The sequence below is a fragment of the Leptonychotes weddellii genome, chromosome 4 (assembly GCF_054177405.1).
Source record: "Leptonychotes weddellii isolate Sample4059 chromosome 4, ASM5417740v2, whole genome shotgun sequence".
Classification (NCBI taxonomy): domain Eukaryota; kingdom Metazoa; phylum Chordata; class Mammalia; order Carnivora; family Phocidae; genus Leptonychotes; species Leptonychotes weddellii.
Window position 1 is genome coordinate 147,318,042 of NC_138372.1, and position 16,554 is coordinate 147,334,595.

The following is a 16,554-nucleotide window of genomic DNA, read 5'->3' on the forward strand; positions in this document are numbered from 1 at the left end:
GGGAAAGAGATAAGTAATTCACCAACGGAAAGAGATAAGTAATTCACCAACTGAAATTTATTTCTAACTGTAAGCCAGAAAAGATAGCTTCATGACCTTGGGCTTTGTTCTTCTTTAATCTGTACGGCAAGTGCTCTCAACTTAGGGTCAGTGCACATTTAGAAGCTCCAGGAAATCCTGAAATAGTATTCAAATTTTTGGTCAAACTATTCATGTGTATTTCCTTCCATGGATGTTTCTACCTTTCCTCAGAATCTCAGAGAGTTTTGCAAGTGATAAAGGATTAAGAGGCACTAAATTGGAGCCTTCTGTATTTCAGCATACTTTAGATTCATATATTCAGATCTCTGAATTGGTAAACTAATAATCATCTAAAATTATCAGATAACCAAGCTGAACACAATTACAAGAGGCTTGCAAAAAAACCAAAATTGTGCCTCGTGCCTTTTGACTTCTTTAGAAAGAATGCTCCTTAATGGGCATTGGGGTCATGATACAGTAATAAACTTATATACATAAATTATGTTTTATCATAATCTAAAAAAAATCCATGTAATACATCTTTTGTGTAGATATAGATTTACTTCCCACTTGTAAGAAAAAATGCATATAAATTCCTATCTGTGGTAAGTATGATTTCTTAGCCACAATACTTACGTATGCACTCAGGCTGAATTCCACTCCATGTGAGGTCAGGAAGGCAAGTGCGTGTTGTAGACCCTTGGAGAAGGTGTCCTTTTTTGCAATGGAACTGCACAACACTTCCTACCTATAGCAAATTACAGAGAAACGTACCAATGCAGCTTCAAATATGGCAGCAAATAGAAAAAAACTGTGGATGAGAAAATGCTTTCAAAAGAAATTCTTCATGGTAGAAGCTAGAAGGAAAAGATATTTAAAACTGATTTAAAGTAAAATTGGGGGGGAAATCAAGACTAACGAAAAAACATCTCTTTGTATACATATCATCATCAAATATTTGAGTACCCAATGCATGCATAGGTGCTAAACTTTTTGCCACGGTAGTTTGAAGAAAATATATAAGATACCAAAAGGCCAACAAGCTCATCTAAACACAAGACGACGGGTAGATCATTAAATAAAGATAAATAATAAAGATGGATGAAGACAGAGAAATAAAGATAACTAACAACATAAGAGGCAAATGAATATGGAAGACACTAAATGCAATAGAAGATTAGATGCAAAGGCGTTTAGATGCAAAGGTTGTGAATGTAACAAATATATGCTGGAAGACATGCAATTTGCACTAAGCTTTTAAGGATGTGAATTTTAGATAAATACATAAAACATGGTTTTCAAAGTAGGGTCCCAAGACTGGTAACCTCAGCATCATTGGGAACTTTTTTAGAAATGCATATTCTGGGGGCGCCTGGGTGGCTCAGTCGGTTAAGCGGCTGTCTTCAGCTCAGGTCATGATCCCAGGGTCCTGGGATAGAGTTCTGCATCGGGCTCCCTGCTTGGCGGGGAGCCTGCTTCTCCCTCTCCCTCTGCCTGCCTCTCTGCCCGCCTCTCTGCCCACTTGTGCTCTCTATCTCTCTGTCAAATAAATAAATAAAATCTTTTAAAAAAAAAAGAAATGCATATTCTGGGAACTTATCCCAGACCCACTGAATCAGAAACTCTGAATGGGGACCAGCAATCTGTGTTTTAACAAGCCCTCCAGGTGATTTTAATGAACAATAAAGTTTGAGAACAACTGATATAAAAGTAGAAAAGAACATGATGAGAAAATGTATGAAGGTTAAAATATACATCATATAGTTTAGGAAAAAGTACATTTGATTGGTTGGTATGGATAGTTCACACAGTGAGCTGGGAAGCTGGGGAGGCGGGGAGGGTAAAGTGGGAAGCGGTAAGATACAGCAAAAAAAGAAAATAGACCCCAGAGTAATGTGTATGTGGCTTTAACTCTGAACCTGATCTTGCTTGAATGAGGTATATCCCCTCTTTAAGACTTATCCTATAAATAAAGATGATAATATTATTTGTCTTGAGATTTATTTTAAGCATTAAATTAAGTCAAAGATAAATGTAAGAATCAATTTCTGAAGGGTCTCAAATGGCAGGCTTTGGCATTTGAAATCTTTTTTTAATGAAAACATAAAGTTGCTAAAGCTCTCAGAGCAAGTAAAATTTGTGTTGAAAATTAAATTAGCCACTGCATAAAGAAATTACTAAACAAAAAGAATGACCAGCAGTAATTATAATCATGAAGCCAACACTACCATATTACATTTGAATGGATAAAAGCTGAATTAACTTGTGGCAGCAGACTTGGGAAGGATGTTGTTTACTCAAACTACATTACAAGAAGAAATCATCAGGGTTTATTAAATGATTACAGCTGGAGGACAAGGTGAGGAATATTTAGTGTCTGCCATTTCAGCCTTCCCCAGCAATTGGGAGTCTGAGAATGATCAGTCATCCTCTTAGCACGTTTCACAAATCCCGTTTCCGTCCTTCCCAGTTAGTTCCTACTCTCACCTGCTAAAGCAACATGAGGCTAAGCTTAAAATGACATAATTTGACCCAAGATTCCATTTGGACCTTGAGAGTAGCTAAATGCTACCATTTCTCATATTCTCATTATCACCCAGAGTTATGCTATATCACAAACATTCAATTCCAACTGTCACTCTCTGATAGCAACCTTTATTCTTCCAGTTATCTTACGTTTTGTCTTCCAAGACACCCTCACCATACCTCTGAGGAGATCTCTTACCCCCTTGACAACCCATTTTGTCCAGGGCCACTATACTGATCAACTCCAGGGAGCACTGTTTACCCTGTATTCAACATAAACGAAATCCTTCAAATTGTGCTCCAGAGCACGCAGTTCAGTTATGCAACAGGGCGCCACATATTTTGACTTTCTCATGTGGACTAGATTATGTGACTGATCATGTAGACTTTGCAGTTCTGTTCTTCAGCCAAACTGGTTTTACAAAACCCATTACCTCTATCAATCCAGCAATCCAGCAATCTAGTTTAGGGTAGATCTCAGTTAATGCTTGCCACTTTCTACCTATAAATCTCCGCTCATTCAATCTACCACCAAATACTGATCATTTTACCTCCTAACTCTTAAACTGTCCCCTTCTGTCTCTCCACTTATACATCCTGTTTTAGTCTTCAATATCTTTTCTACAGGTTTGGTTCTAAAACTTTAGCAGATATCATAATCAGGAGGACTTACCAGAACACAAATAGATGAGCCTCCCTTGAAAGTTTCTGACTTGGTTGATCTGGGGGAGGCCCAGAATCTGTATTTCCAACAAGTTCTTAAGTCATACTGCTGCTGCTTGGTCAGCAATCACACTTTGTGAACTAATGTCATAATTATAATTACAATAATCACAACTACAATCATGATAATAATCTAACTTGTTTCCATTACTCCAGTCTTGACCACATTAATTTTCCACATAAAGTCAGAGCCTTAGCATTCTCTTTCTTAAAATCTTTACTGTCAACTCACCCATAGGATAAAGTTACATTGTGTTAACTTGACGATAAAAGCCCCTATAACCATGGGGCGCCTGGGTGGCTCAGTTGTTAAGCATCTGCCTTCGGCTCAGGTCATGATCCCAGAGTCCTGGGATTGAGCCCCACATCGGACTCCCTGCTCAGCGGGGAGCCTGCTTCTCCCTCTCCCACTCCCCCTGCTTGTATTCCCTCTCTCGCTATCTCTCTGTCAAATAAATAAATAAAAAACCTTAAAGAAAAAAAAAAGCCCCTATAACCTGACCACAGCCCATCTGTCTAGCTTCATCACTGACCACTTACTTTTACTCAAATTGTGCTCATATAGTACTGAATTTTTGTAGTTCCCTTAATGCATGCATATTTTCATGCTGTTTACCCTGCATGGAATGTCTTTCCTAACTTTCTTTTCCTAGATATTACCCTAAAAGATTTAGCTCAGACATTTCTAGGAAGGTTTCCCTGCAGAAACAGATTAGGAGAACTTTCTTTTACATGCTCCCTTAGCAACTTTCAAAGTTACCAATGTTATCGTCTATCCTATGAAATCTTCCACACACCAGAGGTTAGTTTCTCTAGACTAGGGACTGTGTTATTCACCCTTGTGCACAAAGAACTATCAAAAATGTTGGATAAACTGAAGGAGTGGGGACTAATAATTTAATACAAAATCATTTGATTACTTAACTTAAAAAAGATTTAACATGCCTATAGTTTCTTAAAGAAGAGTGATATCCCTTCCATACTTTACATAGCATGAAGCGAAATCACTGTTTATTCTTTGAAGCATACATTTGGGTTACTTCATTAAGTAACTTGATGTTAATAAGATATAAGAAATATGTTGGATTAAATATAAATAGCCTTTGTTTTTACTTGTAAGACTTTTTTTCCTTATTTCTGCAAACTTTTCTGAAGTCATCATAAATACTGCTTTAGATATTAATCAGATACCAGAGAAGTAAAATTTATTTAAAATTTTTCTATATCTCAGTAACACATATAATAACTATTTTTGTCAAATTCACAAATATTTATACCAAATATCTAGTATACCTAGAATTAGACAAATTTAATAATGGATTAATTTTTTGTTCAGAGTTTATTATAGTTAAATCAATTACCAAAATTTTCTCCAAATATCAGTGCATTAATAAATACTTTTTCAATTATAAGACCACTTAATACCATATCTTATATAGCTGTCCATCCTTTTCCAACTTGTGATGATAGGTCCTTCTGATTCTAAATTAACTTCTAACATGCATAATATAATTTGATTATTTGTAGAAAAAAATAATTTTTCATTATCCAACTCAAAAACTTCATGGAAAAATAATTCATTACAATTTTCCCACCAATAATTACCAATAAAAGGTGCTCTGTATAACCAATTATATATAATGCAAAAATATTGAATATTATTTTTATATCAGGAATTAAAAAACATCCATTTAAAGTTTTAATTGCAGTCAATGTTTAAATAAAAATCACTTTAAGTTGGACCCAATTAGCATGTTTTGTGCAAAAGCATTATAAAATTATAAGACATGTCTATTTAGTAAATATAATTTATCTTCTTTATTTATTTTATTTTTTCTTATTTCTTTATTTTAAATGTTATATCTCAGTTCCTAAGCCATGAAGTTTAGATAGCTAATCAAGGCATAATAGACATTTTGTATATATTTATTTATTTTTATTTTTTTAAAGAATTTTTATTTATTTGACAGAGAGAGAGAAATAGCAAGAGTAGGAACACAAGCAGGGGAGTGGGAGAGGGAGAAGCAGGTTTCCCACCAAGCAGGGAGCCCGATGCGGGGCTCAATCCCAGGACCCTGGGATCATGACCTGAGCTGAAGGCAGATGCTTAATGACTGAGCCACCCAGGCGCTCCACATTTTGTATAAATTTAGAATATTCTAAGTAAGATCTTTCTCTTTCATGATGTTTCATAGCAAATGACTTTCGCTCTCCTAGAATTTTCATCATTGTATTTATTTGTGTCTGATTTTTAACATCACAAATTAAATATATTTGTTTAATACATATATATAGCATACATATATTTTATATATATGTAAAACTAAGAATTCACAATTTATATGCTTCCTCTGTAGTATATTTTAACAACCATTTTATATTTGTATTTTTTACTATGTGTTTATATTAAACATTTTACCCAAGAAGAAATGAAGTAGCTTCTAATAAAAGACATACATATATTTTGATTAATAAAATAGATGTAGAAAGGCAAGATCATAAAAATGAAGGGAGAAAACATATGCTTCTGATAAGATTCAAGGAAGTTTCATTGAGCATCAGTTTTAGCCCTGAGTTTCCTGGTTTTAAAAAAAAAAATTAAATTTTAAGATATCCTAAGAGTTTGTATTTAAAAAAATTATCAGATTTTAATTAAAAACACTTGATTTTATGGGATTTTTGATTTAAAATTAATGTCATATTCATCATTTGAAAGCAAGAAAAATACTATGTAACATATTTGTCCCATTCAATGTACTTATCTACTAATTTAGATTATAAACTGGAAATCATACATCATCACCATGGTTATTTTTGTAGGCTAAAAATCTTACTGTTCAGTATCTTGGTGTTACACATCTAAGAGTCAGATTAAAAACATTTCGTATCTGGGCGCCTGGGTGGCTCAGTCGTTAAGCGTCTGCCTTCGGTTCAGGTCATGATCCTGGGGTCCTGGGATCGAGTCCCACATCGGGCTCCCTGCTCGGCAGGAAGCCTGCCTCTCCCTCTCCCACTCCCCCTGCTTGTGTTCCTGCTCTAGCTATCTCTCTCTCTGTCAAATAAATAAATAAAATCTTTAAAAAAAAAAAAAACATTTCGTATCTATAATAACTTTAATGTAACAAAAGTCCTAACTCCTAATGATGGGTCTTCCAAACCCTCAGCTCAAGTTAAAGAGTGATACAGCAGTTAGTGAAATACGTGTGTCTGGCATTTACCCCATAATTAATCTAGATGTTGTATCAGTCATTTTGACAGCTACTCCCTTCACTACCCATCTATTTTTAGCCAAAAATTATTCCAACTTACAATATTTTGGATATTACAGAAATTATGTTGAGTACTTTTTTCAACACTAGAGTTTTTGTCATCTCTAGCAACAGGTAATATATCCTTATATGTTAATAATTATATCTATGTCCAAAAATCTAAAACCTATATAGAAAAAGAGTGAATAAACATATTAAAGGAAAAAAAATCAAGAAAATGATTTGAGTGCCTGTGTAATTCATAACTTTCCCCTCTCTTGTCCCTCCCAGAAGTGAGCTCCTATAATTTTATTTAAGTCACTTCTGACCACCTGATCAAATCAGAGGTAAATACAAGAGTTGAGACCTTCTGATTCTCTCTCTAGAAATCTGGAACTGAGATTGAGACAATTAATCATTTTCCGTATGTGGCTGAAAGATACATAGAAAAATGCACCCTTCGTCATATGGCCAATTTGCAAAGAAAAAACAAAGTAGGCAAACATAGAGTAGTGGAAAAGACTGAGTCCTATTGTCCAGTTGCTAGATTCCGGGCTTGATGGGTCTCTCCTAGATCCCTTTTCTTGGGGTCTTTGATATAACGCACATGGCTTGTAATGCTTCTAGGCTTAAGCTAGCTCAAATAGCTTCTCTTAACTTGCAAGTGAAAAGTTTGTCTCAACCAATAAAGATGGCTTTTCCAGGATTCTATTTGAAATCTACCAGTACATTAATATTAGCTAGAATTATATAAACTTTTAAAATTTCCATTAGCTCTGTACAGATTTAGTAAATATATTTAGTGTATATTTATTATATATATTTATTATATATATATATACACTAAATATATTTAGTGTATAAATATATTTAGTGTATATATATATATATGCACAAACCAGTCATATGCATGTAAGAAAGTTGATGTCCCCAATTTAACATACTCAGTATATCATTTGTGATTTTAATAAAGATTAATGTAATTATATAGAGTTTATCATATTTGAAATCTAGTCTATTCATATTTATCTAAGTAGAATATGATGATCCAATGCATGTTTATTAGTCAAATAATATGCTTTCAGGGTTAGGTTAACTTCGGGATAACATTTTTCAATGGTTATAATAGAACTCTTACAATGCAGAGTTAATGATTCTATTCATTTCATTGAATGACTGTACTAAATTCATTCTTACTCATTTCCATTCCCATTATTTCAAAGGTTATGTATTAGAAAGGACTCATACTCTTCAGAAAGTATTTTAGAAGCAGGATTTCTGTACTTTTTATTTTTGAAGACAACACAATGATACACAGGTATGTAAATGATCTCACTTCCAAAGTGACATCACTAATTTAGACGAGGCTAAAGTTAACTTGAATTTTAAAGTCAGGGTTGTCAAGACAAAGGAGAGCTGGTCTGTCCTACCAACCTCATTGGTCAGCCTTGGTATACGAGTCTTGCTATGTCATATAAATAATACTAAGCAGCCAAGATGTTCCCAGTGCCTTTGGTTTAAATGCAAACTCCCTCCCAGTGACAGTTTCTATGGACTCACATGGTATTTTGGTAAGAGGGGGGAAATGGGAGCATTTTCAAATTCTTCTGTACAGTTAAGAGAAAACTGGTTCAAATGAAAATTTGTACCTGGTCCCCACCACCCTAAAATTTCTATTCAGAATACTCAAAATCAAGGCCTTGTGTGTGGCTGAACCCTACAGCCACATTTCTCGGGGCACCCTTCCATGAATGGCAGGCCGTGAGCCCTGCTAGCCAGTATGAAAATCACCTCGTTTAGTGCACAGACACTAACATCAAAATTCTGTATTCTCTCAGGATATAGTCACTGACTTGCTCGGTGATCTAAGCCAAGTCACGTTCTGTTCCAGTTTATTCATCTATAGGATGAGAACTAATGCTCTTTAACTAGTTGTCCATTTTTCAGGATTTAGATCAATTGATAAACCTTTTATAAAGATATGAATCTAAAGTTTTCTAAAAACACTAACATAATGGAGACTGAGACAGCTTTTTTACACTTTTGTATTATGTAGACAGGCCTGAGGCAAACCGGAAGAATTGGAAATGCTATTAAATCAATGTTCATACTGTGCCTGAACTGTAGATAAATGGAAACTATTTTTAGCAACAAAAATATGGCACCTTTGATGAGTACTTCCTTTTGAAATGGATGTTTTTCAGGTTCCCACTGAATTTCACACAAAATAGTACAATTTAGAAAACTCTGCAACACAAGGCAATTGGGTAATGTGTATATTGGCTATTTTCTCGCGGAGTCAGTATGCACTTTGGCTCCCCTAAGGGCCCTGTAATGAAAAACTTGCTGAATCTCTACATAAAATCTAAATTAGAAAAAGAGAAAATAAGAAAGTCAGCCACACATGACTGGGCATGTTGAAGAATTCCAATGTAACAATCCAACTATTGTGTAACAATAGGATAAATTATTTTCTCAGAAATTTCCCATGTCAGTGAAAATGTTTAAAAATATTTTAGTATTATACACATAAGATAAACATATTTTAGTCTAATTGCTTTATTGAGTAACCACATTTTTATGTTTGCTAACTCTTTAACCTCATTCATCTTTACTTTTCCTCACTCCCCCACATCCTCCTTTAGAATTTACTCATTTACCCCCTCATTTCTTCCTACTTAACACTCTCTTATGTACTAGCTAAACATATGGATTTTCCTAGGCTCACAGCTGTCTTCAGTTTTTCTTTTGTTTTATTGTCATGATCAGTTAGGCTATTCTCTTAAATCACATTTTTCTTCTCCTAATTTCCTTTTACTTCTACGCTTTTGTTGCCTTTTACCTTTTTTTATATGGTTATGAATACAGATATAAGCATGATGTTTTCTGTTTCTGCCAACATGATTATATGCACATGAATCAAAGAAGGCTTCAATCTAGTTTTATACTGAATAGAAATATTTATTTAAAGTACTCACTTGAAATCCAAATGTATTGTTCTGAGATCCGTGCCTTGGGACTCCTGGATTTTCACATGAGGTACGGGTGGGTTCTAAAAATGAAGATTATAAGCATAATGTTCCTTTAAAATTTGTAATTATATTTAAATGTATATTTCTCGCATACAAAACAATTTTGAGTGATCTGAGGCTTAATGAAAAGGACCATGGGTAATAATAAAGAATATAAATCTAATAGCGTCTCTCCATGGACAGAAGTCTACTAATCTTAAAGCAAGAATTCAGGTACACTGCAATTTACATGAATTATGCAATTCTTGAACTTTGAGCCCTTCTGATGTAAAAGCACTTGACATCCAACTTACTCTGTGGATAAAAAGTTAAGGAAAAATGAAGGATATGAAAAAAGAACATGTATATTAAACATTTGCTCAAGGACTTTGCTAAGTTATAATCTCAGGTAGGATAATATTCCCCTCAAGAAGTAAGAGTTTTTCCAGAAACAGGACTTAGTTATTTGCATTTTTCATGGATACCTGTAGGAGATCCAGGCATTAAAATGGTAAAACTAGTAGTGTCTGAGTTGGCTAGTTTGTATGACAGATTATTTGGTTGGTTTACCAAATGTGGCATTTAATTTAAGACTACAGAAATGTGCTTAGGGCCATTTTGATGTCAATGTATTTTTTTCTTTTTTTTAAGTAGTCTCCATGCCCAGCAGTGAGCCCAATGAGGGGCTTGCACTCAGGACCTTGAGCTCAAGACCTAGTTGGGATCAAGAGTCGAATGCTTAGCTGACTGAACCACCCAGATGCCCCGTCAATGTATCTTTTTTATTAATTTTTGGAGCAAGTTTAATATCATATGACTATGACTCATTAACTATAAGAATATATACAAATGTTAGTACTTAAGCTATTAATCTGACAACCTTTTTCTTTTTCATTTTACTGATAAACAAGAAAATTACTTCGACTGTTTCTCTGGGAGTTTTAAATGCTAAATACAACTTCGTATGTTTTAACAGTATTCATTTTCAATGCCTTCTAATTGCTTCTATATTCTACATTTATTTTTCAAATTTAGCCAACTATAGTTTGTAGGGCAGAGAAAATAATTAATACATTCATACTAGTAATACATTACTAGGATCTAGTAATTCCAAAATTACTGAGAATAATCAACCTTTAATTAATATTACCTATGCAGTGAGGTGACGAGCCACTCCAAGTGCCATCTGCCTGACATATTCTGGTGCTTGATCCCACTAGTATGAAAGGAGAACTGCAGCTAAATGAAACCTCTGACTGGTATATAAAGCTTTTGCCTTCTCTTTTCCCTTGGGCAGGAATACCAGGGTCACCACAAAACTTTGCTGGAAATGAAAAGAAAGATATTTATAGCAAAGATTTAGGATTCATCAGATGGACAGTTTAGAAAAATGATGAAAATAACTGGAATACTGAACTAAAGTGACATGTTATTCACATTAATGTATCCTAAAGAAATTTGTTTTAGCTTTTGTCTAAGTGATAAATACTGAATGTACAACTCAGCATAATATTGAAAAGAAGTCTGATTGAGGTGTTTTCCACTTAGTAGGCCACCTTAATAACTATAGAATTTTTTGTATTTTTGTTGCTGTTTTGTCTTGACCAGAATCAAACCACACATTTGTATAAATTGGTTGCAAAGTTGGAGTATGCTTCTGAAAAGGCATGTGATTCACAGAAAGCTCTGTCAGAAAGAGCCAGCCCATAATGGTCTAGGTTGTACTCTCCAGATTGCTCTGTCTTTTTATATGTATATAACGGAAACACTTATTTGTTCTGTTGTAATCTGTTGAACACTCAAGCACATACCCCAGTGTTTTGTTGTCTTCCTCTTTGTAATATTGTGGAGGATTTTCGAGAGTTTTTTCTTTTTCTTTTTTTTTTTTTTTAAAGATTTTATTTATTTATTTGAGACAGAGAGAATGAGAGAGAGAGAGCACATGAGAGGGGGGAGGGTCAGAGGGAGAAGCAGTCTCCCTGCCGAGCAGGGAGCCGGATGCGGGACTTGATTCCGGGACTCCAGGATCACGACCTGAGCCGAAGGCAGTCGCTTAACCAACTGAGCCACCCAGGCGCCCTCGAGAGTGTTTTAAAGACCAAAGAAGCCCAGTAGAGTCCAAATCTACAGCAAACCAAGGAATCTCAAAGTTCTACAACAATTATTGAAAATACCATCTTGACAGAATTTGTAAACAAATTGAATACGTTATTCCATTCAACATAGATTTCCTAACAACTAAAAGAACCTATTCTAAGACGTTTTAGGCACTTAGACTTATCAGTAAACAAGCTGGAGCATGTCTAGCCTTTGGAAGGAAGTGGAAGCTGGAGCAGAGTGAGCATGTAGAAGTGTAATAGGGTCAGATGGTTTCAAATCTAGTAGATAACCTACACAAAGATATCATATGCTTTCAATTTGTTTATTGTAGTAAAAAAATACATAACATACATTTACCATTTTAACCATTTTTAAGCATACTTGGTTTTTAAATTTGCAGATTCAGCAGCTAAAAGCTTATGCCCCTAATAAGGCAAACAAACAGTAACATCCAAATGTTTTTAAGTATAAATGCTCCCTTAGGGTGGTGCATCCTCCAAACCAAAGATATTTTTGAGGCTTGAAAGGAGACCTCTAACTGGATAGGACATCGACCAGGACAACAGGAATAAACCAGGAATGTTCCAGACAAACAGGAATGGATAAATACCCTAATAACAGAATACCTTAGTCTTAAGCTCAAGGTACAAAGAAAGACCCTTTCTGAAATTCAAGACTCTAGGAGAGACCTGAATTTTCAAACCTCTTTTTAGGAACTTTTCATTCTTTTTAAAACAGTTAAAGTTAAAAGTAATTATGAAATAAATATTCAACAAAATAAATTTAGGGTAAAATTTCAGAGTAAAGCAATACAGGTAAAATAAACATGTGTTTAGTGTGTTCAGCATTTCCTAGATATTGTAAATCTTTGTGCTACGAGCCATAGAACATCAAACCCCAGAGGCCAGGATCTTCATCTTACTAATCTTTGTGTCTCTAGCACATTTTGAATTCAATGGCTATTTCCTCGGTGAACATTATCAATGGGCATTTCAGCTTAGCAATCATTTTTATTGCCAAATTACTTAGTAACCTACTTCTGAAGTGTTTCTCTTGCATATTTCTGCTGAGTCATTCCTCTCAGAATCTTATCTTTATTCAACAAAGAAAAGAAAGGAGGGAGATGCAACCACATAAACTCCTCAATCTTGCTCCCTGCCTGCCCCTCACTTCCTCATCATCCCATTGTTTTCTATCTGTAGCGTTTCATGTCCTAAACCAAACAACCTATTGGTGTCTAGTTTAGAGGCTTAAGACACAGGATCTATTTTCAAAAGGCTCCAGTTCACAATGACATAAACTTTAAGATAAAAGGATATACTTTGAACAAAATGAAAGAGAAAAGACTTTCCCTTCTATAAAGTCCCTAAAATGAATGAATTTGGCTATTCAATGGATAACAGCATTATCTCTTTAGTCTACCTTCTCTGAACTGGAATTCATACTCTAATTTAGGGGCAGTGCAACCATAGGCCATATAACAACGTAGCTGGTGTCCTAAATGATGACAGGGTCACACAGTGTCCTTACAATTTGATTCCTCTCTCTGAGCCCAAGTGTCATTATCAATTAAAATGTCATGAGTAAACATGGAGTTCTGTTATGTGTAGTAGAAATCATATATGTAAAGCAATTTGGACAAAGTGATAGTTATAATTCAATGTCAATAGTATTTATTATTATTTGTATTTTAATAGAGCCAAAAAATAAAACATCCTATCCAAGATACTTCTTGATTGAGACTTTCCTAAATGTATCAAACAAACATGAACTCATCTCTGTAAATCTCCTCATCCCTATCTATTCTGAAGTAGCTGTAGAATATCTAGTCTTATTTAGAACACATTGGTCTTTTCTAAAATGATCCTTAGCATAAAACAGAATTTTAAGAGACAATCTGTGTGACATCAATCTTGAAGTATGGGGGGATAGTAGTATAAGATGAAATTAGGAGAGAAGAAGACAAATGGCACAGAAGCCCATAGGCAATTTGGCTTCCACTGTAAATGAAAAGACTGGAGGGTTCCAAGTCATGTCATCAGTTAGATCTGCCTAACTTCAAGGCCATGGGGACAGGTGGAGTGTTCTTCTACCCCATGCAGGGAAAGGAGGGAAGACTAGGAACAGGATTGCCCATATCATGTGCTACAATAATTTGTGTAAAACACAAAGCTGACTTTTATTTTATTTGCAATCTTCCAAATTAATTTCGAAGTGACACTTGCTGGAATATATATTATAAAGTGACCTCTAAGAAAATATTACTCTCTCTTCTCCATGCTTACCTGAATCATTTTAGGTATAATCACAAGCATTATCATGACAAATAACATCATAAGAACTTGATTTGAATGACCATGTAAAGTAACATAGATTTATTGTGGAAAGAAATTTGGGAGTAAATTAGAGCATTCAGTTGAGACAAACTGGACAAGAATAAGAATACTTTTCCAGTAGTAGAATTAATCTTAAAGGGTTTTTAATTTGAGAAATAATTTTTTAAATAAGTTTGCAAACAAAGCAGGTTAGCCTAATATTTGGAGTCAGAGCAGAAAGAACATAATAGTTGGATTATAAGAAAAATATCTACACTGGTAAGTTTGATTTCCTGTTGAATTTTAATTATGCCTCAGAATGAGCTTTATCAATCTCATATTTGTTCTAGCAAAATCTGAGAATTTTAAGTAACAGCAATAATCTCAGTCAAGGAGTTCCAAGAGAGTGGAAATGGGAAAATACAATTTTAAGTATAGAAATTATACTTACGTAAGCACTGTGGTACTTCCCCACTCCAGGTACCATTTCCTACACAGGTCAGAACAGCAGGAAAGGATAGTTCATAGCCTGGAGAACAGATGTAGCTAATACTAAAGCCCCAGTCAAAATTTGTTCCTTCCAACCTTCCATTAGAAATCTGGGGAGGAGTTGGGCAGGTAACAGCTGCAATTACATTAAAAGCAATTAGACACAGCTGTTGAAATATCCCGGGTGTAAAAAAAAAAAATAATCAGAAGAAGCGTATGTGCTAATTTAACCTTTCGGAGGACAATATGGTGTGACATGTTTTATTGTCCTGGTAGTAGTCCTGAAACATCCCTGGAATTAATCCCTCTAGGATGCGACTATTTCTTGGCAACATAATGGCTACTGGTTGTCAGAGATTCTCTTAGAAAATAACAAGCTGCCTGACCTCTAAGGGAAGCAAATAGAGGGTGACCTTCCATCTAGTATATTGTAACTGATAAATTATTGGTTTTATATAAAATTATTTTTCCAGTGACCTTTAGACAGACTGAAGATCAGGGCTGTTTGGCTATATATAGTGTCAACATTGTAGCAAGGAATTTGCAAGTAATTCTGTGACATTTGGAAAAAATCTAGATCAAGTATCTCATTAAAATACCCAAATTGGTTCTATCAACCACTTAAATTCATATGTTAAAATTTACTGTAGGGTTTTTAAATAAATTATTAAATGTTTAAGCACTAATTTTAAAATTTGTTTTAAGTTGGCTTCAAGCAGAGATGGGTAAGATAACATGACAGAGATGAAGGGAAAAAGAAGGGTACACATTGCAAAATCTAAAAATGAGGAATGATTGTATTTTTATGAGTAGCAACATACATGAATAATTCTTGGAGTTACATTACCATTATCAGAATCAATTAATGATGTATGAAATAACTTCTAAATATAAAATGTATGTTCATATATTTTCATACATTAAGTGTATATATACAGTGATCTGATTCAGAAACAGTATAATCAAGAAGAAAAAGACATATGTTGAAATTATTCCTTTTGTTAAACTGTCAATTCACAGATGTTTAGAAAGACAACTGAATGAGAAATATCAGTATAATTATAAAATAATAGAAATGGCTTGACATCAACAGTATTCCATAAATTATCAGAAAAATTTGCAAAAAAATATAAATATATCTCCAGTGGAAAAATAAATAGCATAAAGTAGCAAATTTATGCCCATATTGACTACAAGATTAATTCTAGATTGTATTAAGAAAGATGTTCTTTTTTTATGAAGAGTTAGTTTTATAATTCAGTATGATTGTTCTCAAGTTATAGAACTTTTTTTCCCATCTTTGAATTGTTTGAACCAAGTGGATCATCAAAGTAAAATTCTAATTCATTAAGGTTATATTCTCTTTTAAATATTCACTAATAAATATAAATAATGAAGGTGAGTACATACCAGAGCACATGATATTTTTGTTGTTTTGGTTGTACTAAAAATCACTGTCATTACTCATAAGATATAATATTTTTCTTGAAATATCATTTTAAATTCTATATGTTATTTTCTGTATGATTTTAAAATAAAGACAGCAGTAGTCAATTTTCAGTATCAGAAAAAAGTGAAACAATACAAAAACGCTATTTAAGCTTACTTAAAATTTTCATATTAAAAAGTAAATATACAGCAGTTATCACTTATAATATTGAAGAAATTATCATACCTCTACAAGTTGGCATTACTCCACTCCACGTGCCATTAGTTGTACAAGTCCTAATTCTGGAACCGTTCAATTCCATTGTATAGCCTGGCTGGCACATGTATGAGATATTTTGTCCAACCACATAATCATCTCCATATCTCAGTCCATTGGCTGGTATACCTGGGTCTCCACAACTGATTACTATCAGTATTGGATTAGAAGAGCAGATGGTTAATGTGCCATTTAATGGAGAGAAGTAGTAAGCATATGGCATACATAATATATAAGCAGGGAAAATTAGTTACTGTGTTCATTTTTAATCATAAAACATAAGCATATTTAAACGACACACTGGCAATTCCTGATTATACTCAGGTATGCTTATTACAGATTCTATGCATATGGTTCAGAAACTGTCATTTAGACTCTGAAGAGGCTAGGTTAATAAACTAGTATACTGTAAGGAA

At 34.1% G+C, this 16,554-nt stretch overlaps 1 protein-coding gene across 2 annotated transcripts in view; it reads right to left on the reverse strand.

Annotated features, from left to right (window-relative positions):
• Positions 1-16,554, reverse strand: part of CSMD3 (CUB and Sushi multiple domains 3) — a 1,160,890-nt gene that overhangs the window by 22,928 nt on the left and 1,121,408 nt on the right. For both annotated transcript variants that reach the window (XM_081816413.1, XM_081816412.1), the window contains 5 exons: positions 16,109-16,288; positions 14,396-14,569; positions 10,680-10,853; positions 9,497-9,570; positions 658-769 (listed from right to left, as the gene is read on the reverse strand). In XM_081816413.1, coding sequence (XP_081672539.1) covers positions 658-769; positions 9,497-9,570; positions 10,680-10,853; positions 14,396-14,569; positions 16,109-16,288 — 714 coding nt within the window. The remainder of the gene's footprint in view (positions 1-657; positions 770-9,496; positions 9,571-10,679; positions 10,854-14,395; positions 14,570-16,108; positions 16,289-16,554) is intronic.